The sequence below is a fragment of the Phocoena sinus genome, chromosome 6 (assembly GCF_008692025.1).
Source record: "Phocoena sinus isolate mPhoSin1 chromosome 6, mPhoSin1.pri, whole genome shotgun sequence".
NCBI lineage: Eukaryota > Metazoa > Chordata > Mammalia > Artiodactyla > Phocoenidae > Phocoena > Phocoena sinus.
The window spans coordinates 49,292,671-49,315,554 of record NC_045768.1 but is presented as its reverse complement, the minus strand read 5'-3'; the positions used below and the strand labels follow the sequence as shown (position 1 = coordinate 49,315,554).

The 22,884-nt window shown below is 41.8% G+C and overlaps 1 protein-coding gene across 1 annotated transcript in view; it reads right to left on the bottom strand.

Annotated features, from left to right (window-relative positions):
- Positions 1 to 18,130: 18,130 nt before the first annotated feature.
- TRPM3 (transient receptor potential cation channel subfamily M member 3) overlaps positions 18,131 to 22,884 on the bottom strand; it is an 856,716-nt gene continuing 851,962 nt past the window's right edge. Inside the window, 1 exon segment of the mRNA XM_032635138.1 lies at positions 18,131 to 19,961. Coding sequence (XP_032491029.1) covers positions 18,509 to 19,961 — 1,453 coding nt within the window. The 3' untranslated portion in view covers positions 18,131 to 18,508.

The window sequence follows — 22,884 nt, the reverse complement described above, 5'->3', positions numbered from 1 at the left end:
AAGTACACCAAATCAGCTCCTGAAATTGTGAAATATCAGTTACAGTGTTATGTGTTCTATGACAGTATAAAGTGCAAATTTTCATCATTGTAGAAGACAGAAGCAAAAACTGAGCCCTGGGCAATGTTAGGCAGGAGCCACAGTGTTTTGGGTTGGGGGAAACAGTCTTACACCATGAGAAATGTGATTCAGAGCTACAGGACACAAACTGGCAGCCCACAGACATTTTTTGTTGAAACTGATTTCGAAAAAATAATTTGTTGAATTTTACTGAAAAATATAAAAAAATGTATTGTTGAAAAATTTGTGAACATTTAAGTATTAGAGAAGTAGGTGAGGGAGATTAAGAGGTACAAACTTCCAGTTGCAAAATAAATGAGTCATGGGGATGAAATGTACAGGGTGGGGAATATCGTCAATAAGTATATAGTACCTTTGTATGGTGACAGATGGTAACTAGACTTATCATGGCGATCATTTTGAAATATTATCTAGAAATATCAAATCACTATGTTGTGTACCAGGAACTAACACGATGTTGTAGGTCAATCATACTTCAAAAACAAAGAAACAAGCTCATAGAAAAAGAGATCAAATTTGTGGTTACAAGAGGTAGGGGGTGAAAGAGGAAAGGGGGAATTGGATGAAGGTGGTCAAAAGGTACAAACTTACAGTTATAGGATAACTAAGTACTAGGAATGTAATGTACAACATGATAAACATAATTAATACTGTCGTATGTTACATATGAAAGTTGTTGAGTGTAAATCCTAAGAGGAAAAAATCATCACAAGGAAAAACTATTTTTTTCTATTTCTTTAATTTTGTATCTATATGAGATGATGGGTGTTCACTAAACTTACTGTGGTCATCATTTCATGATGTATGTAAGTCATATCATTATGCCATACACCTTAAACTTACACAGTGCTATATGGCAATTATATCTCAATAAAACTGAAAGAAAAAATATTATTTGAAAATGTATAAACATCTGTTTTGGAAGATTTCACATAAAAAAAAATTCCAGATTTCTAGAATTTATTGAAAAGAAAGATTTAAGAGAAAAGCTTTGGTACCACGGGGCCCAGGGTATAGTGAAGTGGAGAGCCGTTGCCTGGAGGTGCTGCCCCCTTTAGGTGGAACATGTGCTCTCCTGCTAACCACAGTCCCCACCTGACAGTGCCACTTATTTACATTACCTGCCTGATTATCAGATTGGTAATGCCTAGTTTAGGGCAGTAGACAATGGCATTTGTATTTTCCTCCTAACACCTTTTCCTCCCTCTTAACATTTTAGTCATGTGTTTCCAAACTAAATTCAAATTGAAACTCAAAGGGTGTGCAAGACAGGGCACCTAGGGCCTCACCATCCTTCCTTAGGTCTTTGTGTTTGGGGGAGGGGGCGTTGGACAGTGTGATTCAATTAAAATTACGATCGGAAGGTCCTAGAAACCCTGCTTCCTCAGTGGCAGGAATATGACCTTAGAGCTCATTCTTGGTCCTATGTAGCTGTGAAAGATGAGTAGGAATAGCAGGGTGCACCAGGCCGCCAAAAATAATTTTCACAATTCAGAATGCAGACCACTCTCTAATATTTATAACACCCACAGAAACAATTCCCAACGAACTAAGTCAAATTAAGGATTCCTGCTCATCTAGTGAGAAAATAGATTAGAATGCGTCCCAGACTCCGTCCATGCCTATGGCATGGGGATGGGGCGGTGGGAGGGTGAGGGCTCCCCAGGTGGTCTCTGTCAGGAGAAAGGGAGGCCCAACAATAGGCTCAGATAGGTCATTCAACCAAGGGACTCATTTCTGCAGGGCAATCTCTCAGAAGATTTCCTATTCTATGCTGTGGGCGGAGGTGGGTTCACATGAGTCAGTGCAGATTGAAAGACCCAGATATGGCTGGACTAAGTAGAACACTTGTAACTATAGCTAGACTTTTTCCAAAAAGTGGTCGCATGCATTACGTGAACCTAAGGATGTCGGGAAGAGATGATCCAAGGAATATCCACCACCACCACCAGGTTTCAAATTTCACTTTCTATCTCTGCTTCCTTGCCTGCCCGACATCCCATCATTAGAGTCATTCTTTGTATTCAGGCACTATCCCTAGGCATATCTCTTCTTATATAAATATCTTTTGGAGAGGCATTTAAAAAGCTTTAAAAAAAATTACTGCATGTGCCAGGCTGCTTCTTATGCATAAATTCACGCTCAAGGTTACATAGCTAGTAAGCGGTCACCAGGATTGGAGCTCCTCTAACTCCAAGTTTATTGCTCCATGCAGTGATTTTCAGTGTATGATCCTGGGACATCTGGGGGTCCTGGAGACTATTTCTGTTGATCTGTGTAATCAGAACTATTTTCTCTTTTTAAATTATACTTTTTAAAATTTTTATTTAATTAATTTATTTTTTGGCTGCATTGGGTCTTTGTTACTGTGCACGGGCTTTCTCTAGTCGCGGCGGGCGGGGGCTACTCTTCGCTGTGGTGCGCGGGCTTCTCCTTGTGGTGCCTTCTCTTGTTGCGGAGCACGGGCTCTAGGCGCGTGGGCTTCAGTAGTTGTGGCACGCAGGCTCAGTAGTTGTGGCTCGCAGGCTCTAGAGCACAGGCTCAGTAGTTGTGGCTCATGGGCTTAGTTGCTCTGCAGCATGTGGGATCTTCCTGGACCAGGGCTAGAACCCGTGTCCCCTGCATTGGCAGGCGGATTCTTAACCACTGCGTCACCAGGGAAGTCCCAGAACTATTTTCATAGTAATATTAAGACAGTATTTGCCTTTTTTACTCTCATTCTCTCATGATTGTATGGTGGAGTTTTCCAGAGGCTACATGATAGGTGATATCACAGTGAATCAAATGCAGAAGCAGATTTGAGAATCCAGTTGCCTTCTCTTAAGCCAGACATGAAAGAGGTTTGCAAACATAAAACAATGCTGTTTTTCTTTCTTTCTTTCTTTTTTTTTTTTTTTTGGTTTTTTTCACTTTGGAGCTTTTTGGAGTCCTCAGCAATTTTGAAGAGCATAAAGCATCCTGAGATCAAACTATCTGAGAACCACTGCTCTGTGGCATAGCTGGTGTGGTGCCTAGCCATCTTCATCAGAGTGTTGGCTGAATTCCTTTTTCCTGAGATAGCAGTAAGAAAGGCACTGGGTGTGGGAGTGGGGTGGGGAGAAGGATGGCCTTTGTCCATGGAGGATGCAGACTTAGAAATGAGAAGATAGCATGAAGGTCTTCAGGAGAAGGAGCGGGCGCAGAAAGGGGAGTCAGGAAGAGCTAGGAACGAGACTTTGTCCTTGCGTGGGACTGATTATTGGTTATTGTGATGTAGTGGCAGGAATCAAGACCTGGTTCAGAAGACTTGCCGGAGCAAAGCCACTTAGAAGCGGTGTGACCTGGGCAAATCACTTATCTTCACTGGGGCTTTAATTTGCTTGGCTGTTGGTTGAACTAGATCAGGATTTTCAACCCAGGATTACTATAGAATAATAGATAATAATATGTATAGCAGTAATTAAAGATAAAATAAGAAAGTTGCAAAGTTTGTACACATTTACTTAATAAAAAAATGAAAGCAGATTTAGCACTGTCTCCTATCATAATGTCACTCAACTCATTGGAGTTCTGATGTGCTCTCCTGAATGAGACTACTGCTGGCACAGAATGGCTTAGCCCAGGGAGCATAAGTCATCATAGCAGAGAAGAGAGGCAAAGAGCCATCGAAAGAGGATAGCTTAGTAAGTTTCTCTTTCAGCTCAAAGTCTCCAGAGGCTAAAACAGTGTTTGATGCCCATCCTGTTGACACATGTTCTTAAAGAACAGAAGAGGGACATACTTAGAAGGAGGGTCAGGAGTTATCGGACTACTAGTCACACAGACCTGGGATTATTTCTCAACTCTGTTATGTGATATCTGCGTGTCCTTGAGCAAGAGATATAATCTCTCTAAAAGGGGGATAATAATGCCCACCTCCTAGGGCTGTGGTAGCTGTTCAATGTGAACATGTGTCAAACTGGCTGGCTCAGAGCCAGCACTCAGTAAACACTGGCCCTCTTTTATTGAGAGTAGGCAAATAGAGAACTGAAAGACAGCACATGGAAAGTTTGTCTTTTTTCGGTGTCTCTTGATGAGAGGGGGTGCTGCCTCAGAGGAGTGAGATTAGAGGACTCAGATGCTGAGTAAGAGGGGAAGCAATCTGGCAATGCTGTATCCTGAAGCTGCGCAGGTATGGAGATGCCATGTTGGTGGCCGCTTCCTTCCTGGCGGCCACATGGGAGGTCTCCTCACTCATATCTGCCCCCCTGAGTCTCACTTCCTGGGAGACATCATGGATGAACCACAGCCAGCAAAGACTCTGCTCCCCATTTATCAACTCTGGCTTGCTTAGTGGAGCCATTTGCTTTCCAACAGGTGAGTTGGATGAAATGGATTACATATTGTCAAAATAGAAAGCAATGAGATGTTCTGGTCATTCTTTTGTGATGTGGAAGTGGGAAACATTTAAGCATTTCACCTTAGCTTCACAGCAAGCTCAGGAAATAGATATTCATGACTCCAGGCCTCTCTCCCATTTTACTTATTGACTTTAACACAAAAAGTGCCTTATTCAGGTGTTTTAAAAAAACGACTTTCTTGGCACAGAAGTATTTAGAGAAGATAAACACTGACTAAAACTAAACATCATTTTACAGTACTTTATATAAATATATGGTAGGCAGCGATCTGAGAAGTGGTCTGATCTGGGCCAGACATCTGAGGCTGTGCAGGGCCAGTGTTCAACAGTGACACCCTGTGACAACAAGAAGTCATGGCAGCGGCAGACTGATCAGACCTAATTCTCACCTCACTTGAGTGTGAAAGTAGGACTGATCCTTTGGATTGAGTAATTCTGGAGGGAGGGAGGGTGCATTTTGCAATCCGCTATGTAATAATTGATTCAGTCAAGGGCTGTATCAATGGTTACTAAAACCATTAGGTGAAAGGTCGGTGGGGGAACAGCACATTCACGTGTTAGCTAAGTATCACCCCACAGGTTGCTCACGAATTGTGGAGGTAAAATATATCTTTACATTGGAGAGATCTGGTGGTCAAACTTAGCACTACTATTCCTAGCAGAAACACCTGGCATTATGCGTTTCCTGGTGTGGTGTGAAAGTATGTAAGATACTTGTGAAGTATTCCTGCCATAAATGTTTAACCTGAATCTGATAAAGTCTTTAGACCAAGCTTTCAGTTTCCAGGAAATAAAGGGGACAGAGGAGCATGAACAGGACAAAAGGAAATAATCATACAAATTTAGAGTGTGGGGCGTTCTGTAAGACAATTGGCCGGGACTCTTTGAAAAGTCATTGTCGTGAAAAATTAGTGTTTGCTGGGGCCTTGCTCTAGGCTAAAAGGCTAAAGAGATATGTCAACCAAATGTTATGATTTGGGGAATAAAAATTAGCCACAGAAGTAATTTGGAAACAATTGGGGAAATTTGAATATGGACCAGATATTAGATGGCATTAAGGATTATTGCTAATTTTCTTAGGCCTGATAATGGCATTGTGGTTATGGAGGAGAATATCAGTATTCTTAGGACGTAAATTTTGAAGTGTGTGTAAGTAAAGTGTTTCAATTATTGCAACTTACTTTCATCCAGTTTTGGAAAATAATATATACAGAGAGAAAGCACATAGAGCAAAAGGTCAATAATCATTGAACATAGGTAAAGGGTATGAAAGTCTTCACTGTCCTGTACTTTCAATGTTTCTGTATGTTTGAAAATTTTCATAGTTAAGAGTTAGAGGGAAAAAAGAGGGAGTGGGAGACTCAAGAGTTGTAACTTGTCTCAGCTAACAAGATGTGAGGGTTCAAAGAGATATGACAATAGTTGTACTGCATGTTTGTGGAACAGCAGCTCATACCGCTTTAAAAAAAATAGCAGACGAAGCCTGTTCACTTAGAATACCCGACAGAGAGGAAATCTAGTTACGTGTCAACTCCATAAAGTCACGATGAGAAAGGCTGGGTGCTTAGATAGGGGTGGCTTTCTCATCAGCAGACAGTTCTTCATGAGGTGGAGGCAGGAAGCCTGATCTCAAGACATACTGAGGTAACTGAGGAGACCATTGGTGAACCCTCATTTGCAGGCAGAGCTTCCAGTTGGAGGGCTGGGGAATCTGTGGTTTGCCGGAGACTTGAAAGTGCACAGATGGCTTGCACTGCCTTCATCAGGAATAGATTGACTGACTTAATTCGGGATCTTTCTGTATCGACTTCAGTGCATTTGTTCAGCAGCTGTGGGGGAGGACGGGTGAGCGCCTGACGCTTGCATTATGGCTCATCCAGCTGTCAGCCTGATTTCTTCTGCAGACAGATGTTTCAAAATGACCCTGTGCTCTCTGCTTTGCCAGGCTCCATGGAGTCTCAGAACTCTAGAGCTGGAGAGACATTTGGTTCTTAACCTGGGTTTCAGAGAGTCTTCCCTTGGTGACTCTGGGTGGCTTTCAGGGCTTCCAGGAGCCCCTTTAAACAGTCTCCCAAATCTAAGCTTTTTTCCCTAAGAAGGGTTCCTAGCTTTCAATAGATCCCATAAGTGGTTATAATTCAAGAAATTTAAGAGCCACTGATCTGGTCCAACTTCTAAGCTCCACATAACAGACAAAGAAACCGAGAGAACAAATTAGGAAAAGAAGCAGTTATTAAAATTTTTGGAATGTCTGTATACTTTATAGGACTGACCTGGTTTTCTCCCACTGCAGACTGAGCTAATGGCCCGGTAAAATTGGTTGAATGAAACAGAGCCACTAGGGAGCTTTTGCTGTCAGCATAGAAACCCCAAATAGCAGAGACAAGTCTGGTCGAAAACCTTAAGAAGGCAACATAATTTAGGAGCAGCTCCTGCAGTCTCTGGAAGCCAGAGTCATGGGGGGAGACCAGTTAGGTTCTTTTGTGTGGATTACATTTGATCTCTGAGAGAAACTAACATTAAGAAAGATCTCTGTCAACAAATTCCATCCTTCCACCCACCTCCTTTCCCACATGACCCCTCCACCCACTGTCTTAAAAAAATGTGGGTCCCTTGGCAGGATTGACATAAAAGAGGCAAAAGAAAGCTTGATTTTCCTTTTCTTTTTTTGGCTGCACTGCCACGTGGCATGTGGGATCTTAGTTCCCTGACCAGGGATTGAACCTGTGCCCCTTGCAGTGGAAGGGCAGAGCCCTAACCACTGGACCGCCAGGGAAGTCCCTCAGTTTTCTTTCTGAAACAGAGACAGCACTCTATTTGATGAAGCACTGCTGTGCTTACCAAATAAGACAGAAAGTTTCTTAATTAAACACTGAGAAGGATAGGGGTGTGTGTGTTGGGGGGGGAATTATTGGAGAATAATTATAACTAAGAGCAATGTCATTTAAGTAATTTTTGAAAGGCTTCAAGCATCTGGGTCCTGGATAGAAGGGCCTGGTGGGTCCTGAGGCTGCCTCATCTCCCCATCTCAAGATCCTTAACTTAATCACATCTGCAAAGCCTCTTTTGCCATATTAGGTAATATGCATAGGTTCTGGGGATTAGGACGTGAGCATCTTGGAGAGACCACTATTTAGCCTACCACATGAGGAATTTAAAGACACTGATGTTTCTAGACCCCAAAGGTGAACTACAGTCATGTCCCAGGAAGAATCTAGAATTTTTCTGTTTTCCATAATTGCTTCTGTCTCTGTATTCCTTGTTTCTGTCTTTCTCCTCAGACTGACTTCCTCTGCAGCTCAGCCATATGTTGGAACATGATGGTAGACAATTCCCGAGTCTGTAAGTTATGGTTTCACTAGCCAGAGACTGTCCCCACCCCTACCTCTATTCCAAGTTCCCAAGGAAAAAGCTCTGATTGGCACTCTTGGGTCAATGTCACCTTTCACCAAAGATGTAGCCAAAACTGTGGCTGAGGGAAAGGGTACAGCTCTTCCACATTGTATAAAACAACTGCCAGCAAGGAGGCATCTCAAAGGATGCTCAGCTGGGCACACAGTAAAAAAGAATCCTCTGGAAAGGATGACTAGTTATTCACCGGGGAATTAAGTTAGAGGTTGACATTTCAAACAGAATGTGCCAGCACTTGGTCAAGTGTTTTTCAAATAGTGAGTATCCATGAAATGTTTCTGGAATTAGGAAGAGTTGTGAAATTTCTTCAAAGTGTCTTTTTATCCAGGGGGTTTTATCTCCTTTTGCCTGGAATCCTGCAGTTCTTCTGACTGTACCTGTCCTTCCTCGGCCATGCCATATCTTTACATGTCACATTTTCACCCAGAATTCTTCAGTCACTTTCTTTTTTATCTCAGAATAAAGTCCAAACTCTAACCTAGCATTTATGTATAAAATGCCAAGTCACCTTTTCCCCATTTGGGACAGGAGAATAATAATGCCAGATTCACTGATGTACTGAGAAGATTAAGTGAATATTAGGGATTGTTATCCTTTCCCACAAATCTCCAGCGTGAACCCTCTGCCCTTTCAGGTTGGCTGCCCAGGGCTCTCCCAGTGAGTCTTATGTGTTCTCATGGCTATGCGTTTGTTTTGCCTGGGACTCCAGCCCTGGAAATACCTGACCCTCACCTCCTATCTTTTCAGTCCTGCATATTACTTTGGGCCCTGCTAGGCTACAAATACTCGTTCTTACCTCTTACTTCTAAGGGCATCTCTCCTCTATTCTGTGCAGAGTGTCAGAGTACATTACGTAGCCCAATAGCCCAATTTCCTGCCCAAATGTGAAAAACATCCACACGTTGCCTTCCTGGTGGCCATGGTGCTTCTACATGAACACTTTTAGTGTTGATGAGCTAAACTTGGGCTGCTCATCCCGTTTTTTCAGCAGCTCTAATTAAATAACTGCAATGTGTAATTATCTTTTTAGTCACGACAGTCTTGCCTTTTTAATAAAATTTTCAGTTCTTCCAGAGGAACAAAGTACCAGCTGGAAAGGCATTGATTGTACTTGTGCCTACAATTTCATGACATTAGTAGTTAAACCATTGCTACCACTTTTCTTTTCTTTCACCTTCACCATTTCTTGCGGGGAGAGGACTTGCCATTACAGGGCTTGTGATTATTGTGACCATGCCTAGAGCAGAAATAAGGCAAAGAAAACCCTCTTGATTGATGTCTATTTTTTTTTTTTTTTTTTTTTTTTTTGGCCACAGTGCACGGCATGTGGAATCTTACTTCCCTGACCAGGGATCGATCCCACTCCCCCTGCATTGGAAGCATGGAGTCTTAACCACTGGACCACCAGGGAAGTCCCTGGTTGATGTCTATTGATATTTAAACCAACTTCACTTAGGCCACTTTAGATTAAACAGTATTTGAATTCTTGAAAAAAAAAATTCTACTGCAAAACTTTTACTCCTTTCTCTCCCTTTTGGTGTATTCTTCCAGTCTTTTTACTATTTATATACAAATATATCCATATCTATACACTTGGTTTAGTTTTTATAAAAACTGGGATTACACTCTACATGCTGCTTTGTATTTCCTTTTAAAAAGACTTAACAATATACCAATGACACTTTTTCATGTCAATGTACAAAGATTTAATTATTTTTAATGGCTCCATGCGGTGGCACAATTGATCTATATTTTTCTCCTATTGATCAACATATTTCCAATTGATTCTTGAATTCTGATCTCTTTACCTTAAAAGATATTAAAAAAGATAGGTGTGTGTGATAGTGTGACCATCACAGTCCTATTCACAAATTCACCCAGTGTTAAGGGTTAAATTTTGCCACCCCAAAAATTTATACGTTGAAATCTTAGCCTCTAGCACCTCAGAATTTGACCTTATTAGGGAATAGGGTCATTGTGCACACAATTAGTTGAGATAAGGCCATACTGGGGCGGGATGGGCCCCATACTGGTGTCCTTCTAGAAAGGGAACATTTGAATACAGACCACAGGGAGAACATTCTGTGAGGATGAAAGTAAAGGTCAGGGTGATGCTTCTGTCAGCCGAGGAATATGCCAAAGATTGCCAGAAACTCACCAGAAGCAGGAGAGAGGCCTGGAACAGATTCTCCCTCACAGCCCTCAGAAGGAACCTATTCTGCCAATACCAGATCTTGGACTTCCAGCCTCCAGGTCTAGTTTCAATACATTTCGGTTGTTTAAGCCACCCAGTTTGTGCTGTTCTGTTAGGGCAGTCCTAGCAGATTAATACAGTCTGTAAAAAAAAAAATTGTTTAGTGCCTGAGGTAGAGAATATTGGGGCAACAGTTCATGAATTTGAGTGAAGGCCTTTCTAGGGTGTCTGCATTGTGTCATCATGTCTATCCGATGATATATTGTAAGATAATGACTGTGACACAGCCCAAGGCTTCTGGGAAACGGTTCATACTATAAAAAAGTAATGTGCTGTACGTTAGGGCAGGGGCCAAGTTAACGACCAGGAATCAGCCATGATGAAAAGGAAATAATTACTGAGAACTTTCCACAGACAAGGGTGTGGTAATCCAGACCTTTCTATGGTAAGCTGTCTTCCGGCTTTTAATCTAATTGGGTAATGTAAAAAAGGAAATGATGATATATTGTCTCTAGAGAATTTAGTCTTTTTCTACCTCCATTAACACGTCCTTCAAGGAAGCCCCACGTTGGTCTAAATTGGAGATTTTGGCAGCAAATGATGGTTGACCTGATTTTACAGGAAATCTGAGGGCACGTGATTGAATGTTGTATGTGTTACATAAATGTGCAGAAAGCTATGCCAGCCATTCCATTTTCAAAAAATTGACTAGACAGAGCCAGTGGGAAATGTAAAGATAAAGGTGCTCACTGGAACAAAGCCTCATTCTCAACATCAGGGTCCATGCTGGAGGTGCAGCCCGTGAAGCTGGGGCTGCTTAGAGGTTCTAACCAGGATGAACCACTGTAACATTTGGGTGCTCATCAAGTTAACGCTCCCCTTACCTTTAAAAATTGTGAATCACTATATTGTACGCCAGCAGCTCATACAACAGTGTACAGTAACTGTGCTTCAATGAAAAAGTAATGTCCCCCTCCCTCCTACCGACTAGTTAAACTCCCCTTGTTCTTCAGGGCACATTCTGGTGTAGCCTACCCCATAGGGCCTTCCTTGCCCTGAGCCACAGAGCACTGTCACTCCTCTGAACCTATAGATTCTTACTTTTCATGCTCTATTTCTTAGGCGGCGAAATGGTAATTACAAAACAATATATGATTACACTTTATTACAGTTAGATTTAAAACTCCACAGGGGCAGGGCCTTTGCCTGCTTTAGTCACCTTGGCACACTACTGGGCACGGAGTAGGTGCTCAGCAAATATTTTTTAAAATAAAAGACTGTACATATATGTGTTCTGCAATTTCTTTTCCCACTATTATTTGAAGTGAAAATATTTGTGCTGGACAACAACACCCCTTCTCTGCTGGCTAGATATGACCCACAGACCACCAGTTGCAGCCTCTGCTCTACAAGTAATTTATGGAGCCCAAGGCAATTGTCTCTCTGTACCCCAACAATTCTTGGCATGAGAATGGTCGAGATCACATGGCGGCAAATAAATGCACAAGGAAGTCCAAGTCATGTTTTGAACTACTGAGTTTTTTTTTTTTATTGCAAAACATTTGTTACAGATATTTCAGAAAGTTTCTCCCGTAGTATCTGCCAACCTTTGCTTTGAATTATATATCTAAATGAACAAGCTCAAAGTGCACTGTGAATCCAATAAGAGACCTTTAAAAAAGAACAATTCCTCTAAGGATTTATATATATTTATAATGTCGATAGATATGCAAACCACTGTCTATCTATACACAAAGAACGAAAAGATGTATATATCTTTAAGAAACCCAACTGCAAAATTGTTTATAGGAGTTCATTTAAAAATGATATTTGAATAATTTTCCCCATTATAAACTATGGTTAGAACGTTTACAAATGAGAGTCTAAGTTCTGTGTTATGAAACGGCTGTGAGTACAGTACACTGCATGGACTGTTCTACACAGCAGGAGCAGCAATAAAAACTCAGGTCAGACACTGAAGTGACAGGAAGCGGACAAGCCTCGATACAATGCTACGGTACTCTTCTTCTGAATCTCCCTCACAAAGATCCTGAGTTTAGGTACAGAATGATGCAGCTAGCAAATATACATGCACATATCATTTGGGAGAACAGAAAGAACCCTGAGTAGGGTGAGTTTCTTTCCCTCCCGCCTCCATTCTCAGTGTATTTTGTGTATATACTCACTAAATTGGAATCAAGAATATGATCCTGGTTGGCTCTGATTCAGAGGTCCCAAACTATTGCCTCTGGGACTGAAAGCTGCTGGCAGACACGTTTGTTTGGCTACCACAGTGTTTGCACATCTGAAAGTGAATGTCTTTGCAGCAGGACACATGTTCTCTCGTGCCCTACAAACCCAACTCCTTCCTGTTGTCTTTCGCCAGCCCAGTTGACACATTCGTGTTCTGGATCCAGTCCCGCCACATATTTGAGTTTGCAACCCCACAATCTAGATGCAGATGGCTGGTGCTGATGACATGTGAGAAGCTGGGGTGAAGATATGAGGGTTGGGATTCAGACAGGCAAAGAACGGATGAGGCTGATGCAAACACCAGCCAAGTTAGGAGCATGTGGGGTAGAGCTGCGGGGAGGATGAAAAGTCACTGGGAAGGTGAGGGCTGGACAAAGTCTGAATGTTTGTAATCACTGTTTCAGTTTACTGTGCCAGTGTCCAGAGGGTATTGAGGTAATAGAAGCAAGAGTCAACTGGTCTGGCAAAAAACACCTTGTGCTGGGCCAAGAGAAAGGAAGAAAGTTAAGGGGGTGAAGAAGGCTATGCATCCAGGCACAAGGCTGAACACCCCTCTGTGTCCCACAGCTCTCAGCAGCCTGCGTGCTCCAGAGGAAGGCCTGGGTCAAGGTTGGCATTGATGCTCATCAGAAAGCCTATGGCCTTCTGGCCACACATGTCCTTTTCACTTCCCAGCACACAACACTGTGTAAATAGGCAATAGCCTGAAGGTTTAATGGGGCCAGCAGACTAGGTAAGTTAGGGGAGGGAAAATTCACCTCACTCCTACCACCGTCGGGATTACTTGGCCACCGAATTCCTCTCTTAGATGACATGTAGGAACGGTCATGTGTTGATTTCATTATCAGCGATCAGTGCAAGGAATTCATCAGAGAAAAGGTAACACAACTACATTCTCAAACGAATTACAAAAGAAAAGGAAAAAAAATCTTGTTTTCCTTAAATCAGAACCAACGCCTCCTTTGGTTGACTTTAATCTGAGAAAGAGACTGTTTGACAGGTAAAAAGAAGCGAAAGCTTAGACCAGTGCAGGCTGAGAGAAAAGTTCTCTCTACTCGTTGAGAAGCCATCATTTATAAGATGTGTAAATTGTGCAAATTGGTCCCTCTCTTGTCCAGATGTTGAATGGCTTCTAACAATGAAATGGTGATTTCCTTACAAGACAAACTCTTCAGAGTCACCCAGTGCTCAATCACACACCCAGTCACCCATCTCCCGCCCTCCCCTGGGCCAGGCTCACATAGAAGGTGAAAAAAGCCCCAAGGCAGGAGCGTGGTCATATGTTGTCCACTGGATTCATTCATACTGATATGTGGATTTCTACACTGTCGCGAATGGACTTCTCCCTCTCATCCCTGTTTTAGCAATTTGCACCTAATGGCCCTAAAGAATCAGAAACATGTCTTTCATATATCACAGATGCACCAACACCTAGACCTTGGTAAACCCAAGTGGTATTGGCTAGCTATATCCAGGTCTCGCATAGCTATAGGCCCTGTGGTTAGTACTTTAGTCCATATTATTTGTTCAGAGCTTAAAAAAATAATAAAAAATCCTTGGTTGCTTTTTTGTTTTCAATTAAAAAAAAACTGGACATAATCCCCAAACAGTGTAAGAAGCCCGACATTTTGAGTGAGTTCCTAAGTGGTTTAAGTGTCACAGCAGGCAACAGTAAAATGCTAAGTGCCTTTAAAAAGTCAAAAGAAAGGCATAAAGCAGTGCATGCATTTTGTTGCCACAAAATTAAGACTGGATTTGGAGCGGGTTTACTTCATTTAAGTCACATTACTATTATTAAAGAATAGTGAGCTATAATGCAATATCTAGAACAAGGATATAACCACCTACACACTAGCATCACTTTATCTAGAAACAAACATATCAGTGTTACTACATGAACATATTTATAAAATACTGTACACTGCTTCCACGTTGGGTTAGCAGATGTAAACAAACACCTAATTCAACTGGAGCTTAAAATACTATTTTCAGTTCATTTGTCATATAGTCTTTTGTATAACATGCCAGTTTGTCTTTCACAGAATCACAACTTGCCTACCACAGCTCACAGGGCTGGTTAGAAGATGCACATCAGCTTATACAAATATTTTACAGTGGTCTACGGGAATGTCAAAAACATAAAGCAGATCAGGAACAAAAGTGCCCATTTCATGAGGATGCTAAATAACATGGAATTGGGAACATCATTAATCCTTGCAACATGTGCTTCTTTATTGAATGTTACAGATTTGTAAATGATTATAAAGCTGTCCTGTAACGTTCATTAATACAACCACATGCTACAACTATGCTGAGTTAAACACAGGTTACATATATGTTTACATGTGTTTTATAATACAGCATTGCCCCACACACACTGAATGGTATAGCCTATAGATATAGCATGATCGATGACTGGATAATATTTATTATCATTACAGAAGTTAAACAGCCTAAACATTCAGAAAGATTAGACTGTACAGCCTCAGAAACTAGAATAAATGTGCTATCCAGTTATCTACCATAATATTATCTATAGAAACCATCTTTTAGAATACATTTGAAACATTCAGAAGAAACACATTTTGTGTTCTTGCAAGTACATTTTTCTCATTCGATTATTCTGATATATATTTTTTAAAGGGGAAACTTTCAAAGTGCTATATAATATCCTAGACCTGGAAGCTTAGACTTAAAAAAAAATCCAGTTCTGTAAAGTGCTGCATCCTGACCCCTAATACACCTTCTGGCTAGAGAAATACTCAAACTAGTCACAGCAATTACACTCAAGCTTTCCAGCTTCACTGAAATCCATTAAGGAGGGGGTTTCTAAGTATAAGTATAAAGTATGTTGGTTAATCAGGAATTTCCATGGTCATTTTCATTAAACATCCTTACTTTTTTTCTTTTTCAAAAGGACTGAGTAATTTAGAACAAATCATGACATATAGTAGTATACAAAAATTGGCACCTTAGAAGCACATGATTAAACCAAAGCTATTTACTTCCTTGAGCGCTCTATGACTTTATTTACATTCCTCAATAACTTGCTGCTCACGGGCTGCTTAATTCACAGAGACAGGTAATTAACGTCCCCTCGATCAGGGACATGGTGAAATAAATGAGCTGGACACAAGCTGACTGTACAAGGCCACAGAATCAATGCCACATCGGTGTGCAGAACACCCAGAAATGGAAAGAAATGGATGGAAGCATAATACACATGTAAGTGCACAGGAAAGAAATGGCTCATGAAAGTTACACAGGCTGTGTTTAAAGTCACTTAAATTTGGCTTATATATTTCACACACTTCACAAAAGATGTAAGAACTTCATTTTCATGCACAACAAAAGGACCAGGTAGTCACAAGGTCAGGGCTGTTAAATACTTTGTTTCCCAGGTTCTGCTCGGTTCTCTCCAGAAATCACGATGAATGGAAACACTCATGCTCATAATTTCTTTCCCCTACTTTCAATCTGGTCCAGAATGAGGCCCTGGAGGTGCTGGGATATCCTGCTTTGTGGTCAAAGAGTAACGATTTCACCTCCTTCTTAGATTCCTCTACAGATTTAGAGAGGCTTCTGGCTTTGTAAATGTGCTCCATACGTAAAACCATCAAAGTGTTAGGATGTAAGTACATCAAACTAGCAAAAGCTAATCTAAGGAACAAAAATAACAAAATCTTGGTTCAAACTCTGGTGCTGAGACTTGGCCTTCCCGAGAGTCACCGAGGAATGGTCTTGAAATGTCAAGTGCCTATTACAACTGCGTTGATTATGAACAAACATGGTTCCTCCTCCTCATTATCAATCAATATGGAACCAGGGGTGCATGAACCCTTTAAGGTATATTGCAACTTTGCATGTATGTACATTTTTTTCTGGGAAGCGGGCCCAGAGCTTTCATTAGACCCTCATAGAGATTCGTGACTCAAGGAAGTTTAAGGGCAACGGATCTATTCTCAAATGTGTGTTCGCTGAGGGGGAAATAGCCAATATGGAGTTCAATAAAAATTTAAGTGTTTCTAGAGCAATTATATATGAGGGACTCTGGTGACTTATTTCTTATTCACTTAAATCCAAGGAGTGAAGAAGGAATTCTTTAATTCTTTATATGTGGCCACATCATTATCTCTACAACTGAAAAGCTTGTTCAGAAGGTTTTGGGTTTTGTTTAAATATTTAAAGGCTAGAGATTTTGTCCATGTACTTACTTGATTTCACATAATGAGACAATTTGGAGTTCATAACTACAGAGAAACAAAAGAGCCAGGTAGTATTTGGGGTCAGAGACATTAAGTCCTTTTCCTTAAAGATCTTTGTTCACTTTGAAATCAGTGATCCAAATAGGAATCCAAAGATTTCTTTATCCCACTTTAAATCCAGATTCGGATCTAGAAACGTATGCCTATATTCTCGAGTCCATAATACTATCTGGCTTAGACTGGCTTGTCTATTCTGATTGTACTTGGCATAATCGCTTTGTGTAGGAGAAACCAGACTAAATGAGACGTCATGACAGCAAGTGCTTCCGCACAAAAAGGGGCAGAGGGAAGATGGTGAGTCATGTTCTAGTTTGGTACAAGGAAAAGCTGAGGTCATAGGGATTTAAAAAATTCATAATTTCAACATCTGTCAAAATTTAACATAATGAACTCTTTCAATGGAACTCCTTGGATATTAAAAAATCCTGGTTATATCTCAAGGTGATAGAAAAGTCCAAGCCTTTTAAGAAAGCTCTATATGACTGTTTATATACTATATATTAACATGTCTCCCTGGGTAAATGCATATATATGTATATAAGCAGCATATACTACAGAACTCTTTACATGTTTATTTGTTTTCTATTTTAGTCTACTGTATCTTTTTTATAACTCTGTGTATAAGAAAAATATTCATGGTATGCCTGCAACTGATGGCTTGGGTTGATACCAAACTCCCAGTCAATTCTAAGGTTATTTATGGTTTTGAAACTTCCTTAAAAAGTGCTTTGGAACATCCCATAAAAAAGATACCAGCCCTTGAAAAACTCCAATTAAATTTATGCTGAGCTCAGATTAAATGGCAAAACTCTAGGTATGAAAATATCTACATGTAACCAGATATTCATATACAAAATGCTCGCGTGATGAGTGGTGCGGAAAATTGGCAGTTACATCCTGGAGACATTCAGAAGACATGGTAGACTCATACAAATGATGAAGGTCACACAGCAGCATCACACATGACATGGATGGTGAGAAGATAACAGTATCCCATATGGCAGTTTTAGGTGAGTTCTGCCTACTGTTTTTTTAAGTTCACTATTACATATTCAGTGAGTGGCTTCACTGATGACAGGTGAGATACAAAATAAATTAAAATATATAAAATTATTTAATTACATTCATCCTGAGCTTGCTTGACTACACTTGAATGCCCACTGTTTATAATAAACCACTTGACATCTGTTTTTAACATCAATTCTTCTTTCATTTTGATTGCAATACAAAAAGGCATTTCTTTTCCCTTTATTTTCTTCAAAAAAGATAAAAGTTGTGGCACCAGAAACGAATATATAAGAGACAGGTGAACTATGACTGTTACCTTGGTTTTTCTTTATAATGATCAATTACAGAAGTGTTGGCATGAGAAGGATGTGGGACGTTAGGTAGAACTGCTTGCTGCCGGCTTATACTGAATAAAAAGGATGCTCTTCATCAGTCACCAGTGATGGAGCCAATGTGAAAAGAAAACAGAATTGAAAGTTTAGAATATCTCATTTGTATGCTGGCTATTCTATTTTATTTTTGCAATTTAGCCCTGCATCCTAAAACTCTTGATAACGGTCAGAAATGGAAAGATGACTCCTGGCACGGACAGTGCTTGAAGCCCCATTCATTCCCAGAACTCATGGCTTTCTGAAGTGACTAGTGATACACATTCATCTCAACCCTTCTTCTCCCTCTTTCCCCTCCCTGTCCATCAAGTGTGAACATGACTTAAATGCCATGTTTGGCACTGGGCCAGAACAAATGCTTTCTTGATCTCTGCCCAGAAGTCACCTTTGAATTAACACCTCCCAAAGCAATATTTGTTTTGCTCAGCTAAGGATAAAGCAGATAAGTTTCAAGAAACGGGAACAGGTGAATTTTGGGGAGAATTTTAGGGCTGGATTCTTGAGCCTCCTGCAAAGCTTACTGGAAGGTTTAGTTGTGTTTGCTTTCAAAGCTGTGGAAAGCGGATGTTCTGGAGAGTCTCCTCATGGACAGACTGTCCCCTCGGCCCTCTGGCTTGGAGGACTTACTCCTCTGGAAGGGATTTCTCAGGCTTGCTGCGTTCCGCTGCCTGTCGAGCTTGTCACTGATGGAGAAGCTCTTCCTGGTGTGTGCATATGGCACACTTGGCTCCTCTGCTGAGTAGCTGCTGGCACGCTCTAGCTTGGGAACTGTGATGTTGTTGGACAGGGTTCTGTCTGAATTATCACCCTCCTGGGGGCGTATTGCAATGGTGGCTCTCCGGCCCTTGGCCTCATTCTCCTCACTGTCAGAGCTGGGGTGACTCAGTTCTGCTTCTCGTTCGGGATGGCAGCATGATGAGTCCTCCACTTTTCCTCCAAGATCTCCTGGGAAGGTGGCTCTGTCAGCAATCACTTGAGGGGCATTGACACACCTTGTGTCAATACAGTCTGTAATACTTGTGTATTCTGCTGTTTTCACAGGCACCCCAATGTTGGCATAATAGCTCCTCAAAGGAGAAAACATAAAGCTGTGAGATTTCACGATGGGGGCCTCTTCTAGAAGGAAGGGGGTGGTGGCTAGGTAGCGGCTACTTTTGGAACGCTCGATGGTGTGGTACATTGGAGGGTCAGTGTCCCACAGGTTTTGGCATTCTGGGTGGTGGGTATAGTCTGAAGAAAAAGATTTAGTGTCCATGGAGGTGATGTCCTCGAAATCAGTGTTCCGGCTTGGAGGTCCGTCTGTGGGTGCAACAGTTGCATAGGCACTACTTGAAGGAGCTGTGGAAGATACTGGAGCCGAAAAGCTTGGCTCTCCCAGCCCAAGGATGTTCATGGAATTGTCCAGAGGGTCTACATCACAGTGGAGCTCATCCATGGCAGAGACATAGATATCTATACATGAAGACGGTCTCCTGGAATCAGGAACAATGGCCAAGGTGTTTGCAGGGGCTGCAGGAGCTTTGGATTCTTTTGCTACAGAGTGGGAACTAGTAGCCCGGTGTAGGCTCAGGGACCTTTCTTTAAGAAGACTCTCCAACTTTTCTATCCCACCTTTGTCTTTCATACTGACTGAATAGAAAGAATGGCTTCGCATACGGGGCATTAGGGTTGGAGAAGTTGGGGACAAGGTCTCCTCACCTGCAGGATCTATACTCTCTTGGAGCTTGAAGGTGTTCCCCTCCTGGCTGTTGAAGCTGCTCTGGCGGACAATGTAGGCTGCGTCTGTGCAGTCTGAGGAGGTCCGCGAACGGATTTTGTTGGACTCGGCCCGCTCCAGACCCGTCAGGCGCTCCAGGGCTGTAGCCATGCGCCCGATGAGGTCCTCGAGCTGCGCCAGCCGGATGTCCACGGTCTGGAGCGAGGCCCTCATGCAGTGTTCCCTCTCGTTGACTTCCTCCAGCCGCATGGACATGTTCTCCACCCTGGGAGGGAAAAGAGAGCCAGTCACTTGGGGCTGGTTTCTCTGCGGGAGGCTGGAGAGCACAGAGGGGATCAGAGTTGCGCCCGGACTCGGTGCCCTCGCTGTCCCACTGGAGGGAAACTAGGGGGGTGGGGACGAGAGGATGGCAGTGACCCTGTCACTGAGAATGACAGAATCTCCACCTTCTGGAGCTGGAAGAGGCTTTAGAGATTATTGAATCCAGCTGTTTTTAGCTACTAAACCCCTTTTCCCTCAGTGAAAATTAATGCTCAATCCCAATAAATAAACACCAAAGTTGAGTAGTAGTTCTTGAAGTAAAGTGGGCCAAAGTCCCACCTTTTCCCACCCTCCTGGCTTCGCTGTGGCTTGGGGCAGGGTTCAATGACCTAAATAAGTATTAGGGTGTTGGCTTATCAGTCACAAACAAAATGAGAATGTTACATTTGGATAACTTTACCCAGACTTTTGTAGTAGAATTGCAGAATGTAGCTATTCTTACTGCAGTGTACATTTAAATTTGTATTCTATGGACTGGGATTATGTTTATTTTGCATTTATATAATAATCTTTTGCTGTTGTTGTTATTCAAAACAATCCTTTTAGAATGTAGTGCCTCCAAAGGAACTGATATAGTACTGTCACTGGGTCACCTGGAGCTGATCTAATTTAACTGAATCCTTTCATTAATAAAGGAAAATCAAACATCAAGAAATTCAGCCAAGATTACATAGAGTAATTTATGGTAAATTACTCTGGAGTGGCTATCAGTAAATAAATAGTCCTACTCCTCTGTCTCTGTCTCTCTGGGTAGCTGATCACAGATGCTTTATATTACAGTTATTTCTCCAGGTCTTGACCCTCCCCACTGGAAATTCTTAGGTGTGTGACCTGTCTCATATTCCTGTTCCCATTTCTGTGTTGCCAGCCCAATACATGCCAGGTGTCAATAAAGGGTCACTGAGTCAATCACCGTGATGAACTTGATTTCAACTGTCCAATAGGTTGCCTGGCCATTTATTTATAAAGACAGAGACCACACATTTAAAATAAAATTGTGCCATATTTTCACCTGCTCAGATTAACTTGGAAAGGACAAACCAAAGCCAAGTTTTGGTTTGAGCTCAAACTTTCACTTTTAGATGCCCAAAGGCAAATCTTTTGGAGAATCTAAATAAGATCCATTCACAACTTTTTTGGGGGGCATAAAGATACTTTTCCAATACTTCCAATATGCACAGCTAATCACTGACTGCTGACCCTTAAAAGGAACATGGCTGCATGCTTTACGAAGAGCGGTGGGCATCAGAGCTGGGTCCCTCCAGCTGGTGTAGTGGTGGTAGTGATGGCGATGGTGGGTTGACAGTAGCAGTGCCTCTATCAGAGAAGACTGTACGTTTCAGTGCCAGAATGAAATGTGAGGCATGTGGTCCCCCTCACTGAGGAACCTGAGGCCTTTTAAAAGCCTCCTCCTCTGCTGCTGTAGCCTTGGGGCCCATTTCTGCCTCTCTTAGCAACAACCTCCCAACTCACTCTACCTACTCTGCTCTTTTACCTCTCAGCTTCCCTTCACTGGTCCAAGGTTCTGGACTGCTCTCGAGAGCCCTGCTTTGGGAACATTTTTTTCTTTTGCTCCTTCCTGCTGCTCCATAGCCAATCCAGAGCCTCCCGGGGTCCAGGCACACTCTGCCATCATGTCCAGGTGTATTTCCAGCAGACTTATAAATCAAGCAATTCTGTGTCTGGCAAACACAATGCTATTCATCCAGCTAACACAGATGATTCAGAAGGAAAATTCAACTTTCCTCTGTTTCACTTTGTTTTGTGGTATAAACATAGCTTGAGAAACAAATTACTTACAATAATAAGTTTGTGTGTCTTACAGACTTACAATTCACTTCTTCACCATCTAGCCCATGGAGTTTTCAAGTATTACAATTTCATTTTTTTTTGTAATTCAATAAGCTTTGTGTAAGTGGACAAAAATACTTCTTCATTAAAGTCAGGAGAAGGACAGATGGTACATTTCTATAGAATGAGGAGTTTTGTTTGGCATACCCTAGGTACTGGGTCCACCTAGCTTTCTAGTGTTGGCAGAGTAACAAAAGGCAGTATAGTTTTCTTCCTCCCTCTCCTGCCCTTTCCTGGAGCCTGGTGTATACAAGGTCGGTATGGAAAGAGATAAAGATGCTCTCTGAGCATAACTGCGTGCGATCATTAGTTTGAGCATGGTGAGCTATCTCCCTGCACTGTGGGGACCCTCCCCTCCCTGCATCCCACCTCGCTTTAGCACCAAGATCCAATACTGCAGAGAAAACTAGCAGGTGAGAGGCCAAGCTAAGGCACCAAGAGGCAATTGAAGACTAAGGACTTGGTTGTGGGGAATAAACGGAACCCAGAAACTAAGGAGCCCAAGAGGATGGGAGGAAGAGAGGGGAGGTACAAGGAGGAAGAGGGTCGTCCAGGAAAGCAAGGAGGTGCCCAGTAGAGCCTCAAGAGCAAAGATAAAGAAGCATGGCTCCAGGGGATGGAAGTAGGGGAGGAAAGCCTGCTAGAACAGAGCCAAGGAGCTATTCTTCACCAAATCTTAATTCTCCTGTGGGCTCTGAGGTGCTTTGGAATGTAAGATTTGAATTTAAAAAAAGAAAAAAAAAAAAGGACTGTTTGATCCATTTCCTTTCAGAATTCTAGATGTGTTTAACCACCTAATTATATCATCAATTAGAGCACGGATATAACTGATAGGGGTTTAATGTAGGAGTTATAAAAGAATAAACGTTCCTAGAGTCAAGTTTACATATGCTTGTTCCATAAATAGAGTACTTCTCTTAATCTTTAAAAAAGAATTCTTGAAAAGTTATTTGCAAATGGGCATGCATCACAGATAAAAATAGGTCTGAGGAACAAACCAAGAGTTTCAAGTCATG